Source organism: Eurypyga helias, unplaced genomic scaffold (genome assembly GCF_000690775.1).
Source record: "Eurypyga helias isolate BGI_N326 unplaced genomic scaffold, ASM69077v1 scaffold41062, whole genome shotgun sequence".
Taxonomy (NCBI): domain Eukaryota; kingdom Metazoa; phylum Chordata; class Aves; order Eurypygiformes; family Eurypygidae; genus Eurypyga; species Eurypyga helias.
Genome location: NW_010238662.1, coordinates 1 through 1,270, shown reverse-complemented (window position 1 = coordinate 1,270; position 1,270 = coordinate 1). Strand labels below are relative to the sequence as shown.

General features: G+C 53.4%; 1 protein-coding gene across 1 annotated transcript in view; it reads right to left on the bottom strand.

The window, feature by feature from the left end:
* Positions 1-1,018, bottom strand: part of CENPO (centromere protein O) — a gene marked incomplete at its 5' end in the record, with an annotated part of 3,658 nt that extends 2,640 nt beyond the window's left edge. Inside the window, 2 exons of the mRNA XM_010147922.1 lie at positions 349-460; positions 849-1,018. Of these exons, the coding sequence (XP_010146224.1) occupies positions 349-460; positions 849-1,018 (282 nt within the window). The remainder of the gene's footprint in view (positions 1-348; positions 461-848) is intronic.
* Positions 1,019-1,270: the final 252 nt, after the last annotated feature.

Sequence of the window (1,270 nt, the reverse complement as noted above, 5' to 3'; positions counted from 1 at the left end):
GGTTGGAACTAGATGATCTTTAAGGTCCCTTCCCACCCAAACCATTCCATGATTCTATGACATTTAACTGCCTAATTCCAAAGATTTCATTCATAAGGTTTTCCAGAATCTAGGCCTTAGTTTAAGTGACGCAATTCAGTAAGTAACAGTTTCTGCAGCATCCCAGCGGCCTCATGTGAAAGGCAGGGAATCACAAGGTCACTGCTCTTCCAGATTTTTCAGACCCCAAAAGCTCCAACCACAACATCAACGTTAACCGGGAAGTTACGCCTCACACGAGGTCACTTTCCGAGATTCAGCGCCCCAGACGCCCCGTTGGCGGAAGGCACGCAACCCTTGCGACGTTACCTGTGAGGTGAAAGATCTGCAGCATGGCCTTAACGCTTTGTATCTTCCTCTCTAAACCCTCCTGAGCGCTGGGCTGCGCCTTATCCGACACGACTCCGTCTTTCCCAAGTTGCTACGAAAGCCGGAAGAGAAGAGAGGTCAGAAACGGCGGATGCAAACGGGTCACCTGCAGGGAAGACAGTCAGGCTACAGGGAAATAATAACCCGGCTCTGAGAAAAGCGAGATGGCATCTGAAGCAGAAGAGGGGAGAAATGAAGCAGAAGAGGGGAGAAAAAGCTCAAGAGCTCAGAAGTGGCCAAACGACCTCCACGCAGGAGCAGCCAGCAGTTCTGGACTAGACGGTACTGAAAACAGGGGACACCAGGACCAGATGTCACTTCAGAAGGGAAAACAGGGAAATAAGAGTTGACTCTATATGAATAAACGCAATAAACGCACCCTCTGAGAGCAGGAGCACAGTCAGCTCACTGCCAGATCTCTGCAGCAAGCCCTTTCTCACCCCCTTTTCCTGCAGATCCACTTTAGCCCGCAGCTCATCCCTCTGGAGTCTCAGCTCCTGCACTCTTGCTTTCAGCCTGGCCAGCTTCTCCTCCTGCTGCTGTGCTTCCTCTTGCTTCAAGGCTGCCTCATAAGCCCGCGCCTCCAGCATTTCCAGGTGAGCAAACACCCCTGCAAGGAAAACCCAGGCCGCAGTGATGAGTGGAACGCGCTGTGGTACGCGAAGTGGGTCCGGAGCAGACGCAGAGAGGAAGCGCTTGTGACAGCTTTTCAAAGGGGCAGAGAACAGGCTGACACCCGGGGAAGAGGCTGTCGGGAGTTTTAAACAGCATGGCTGAGCGCCAGCAGAGCCCAAACACCGGCGTGCCCCACACCAGCTGGCTAAGCTGCGGGAAAGCGGAGCAGCCCTGAGGAGAAGGGTTT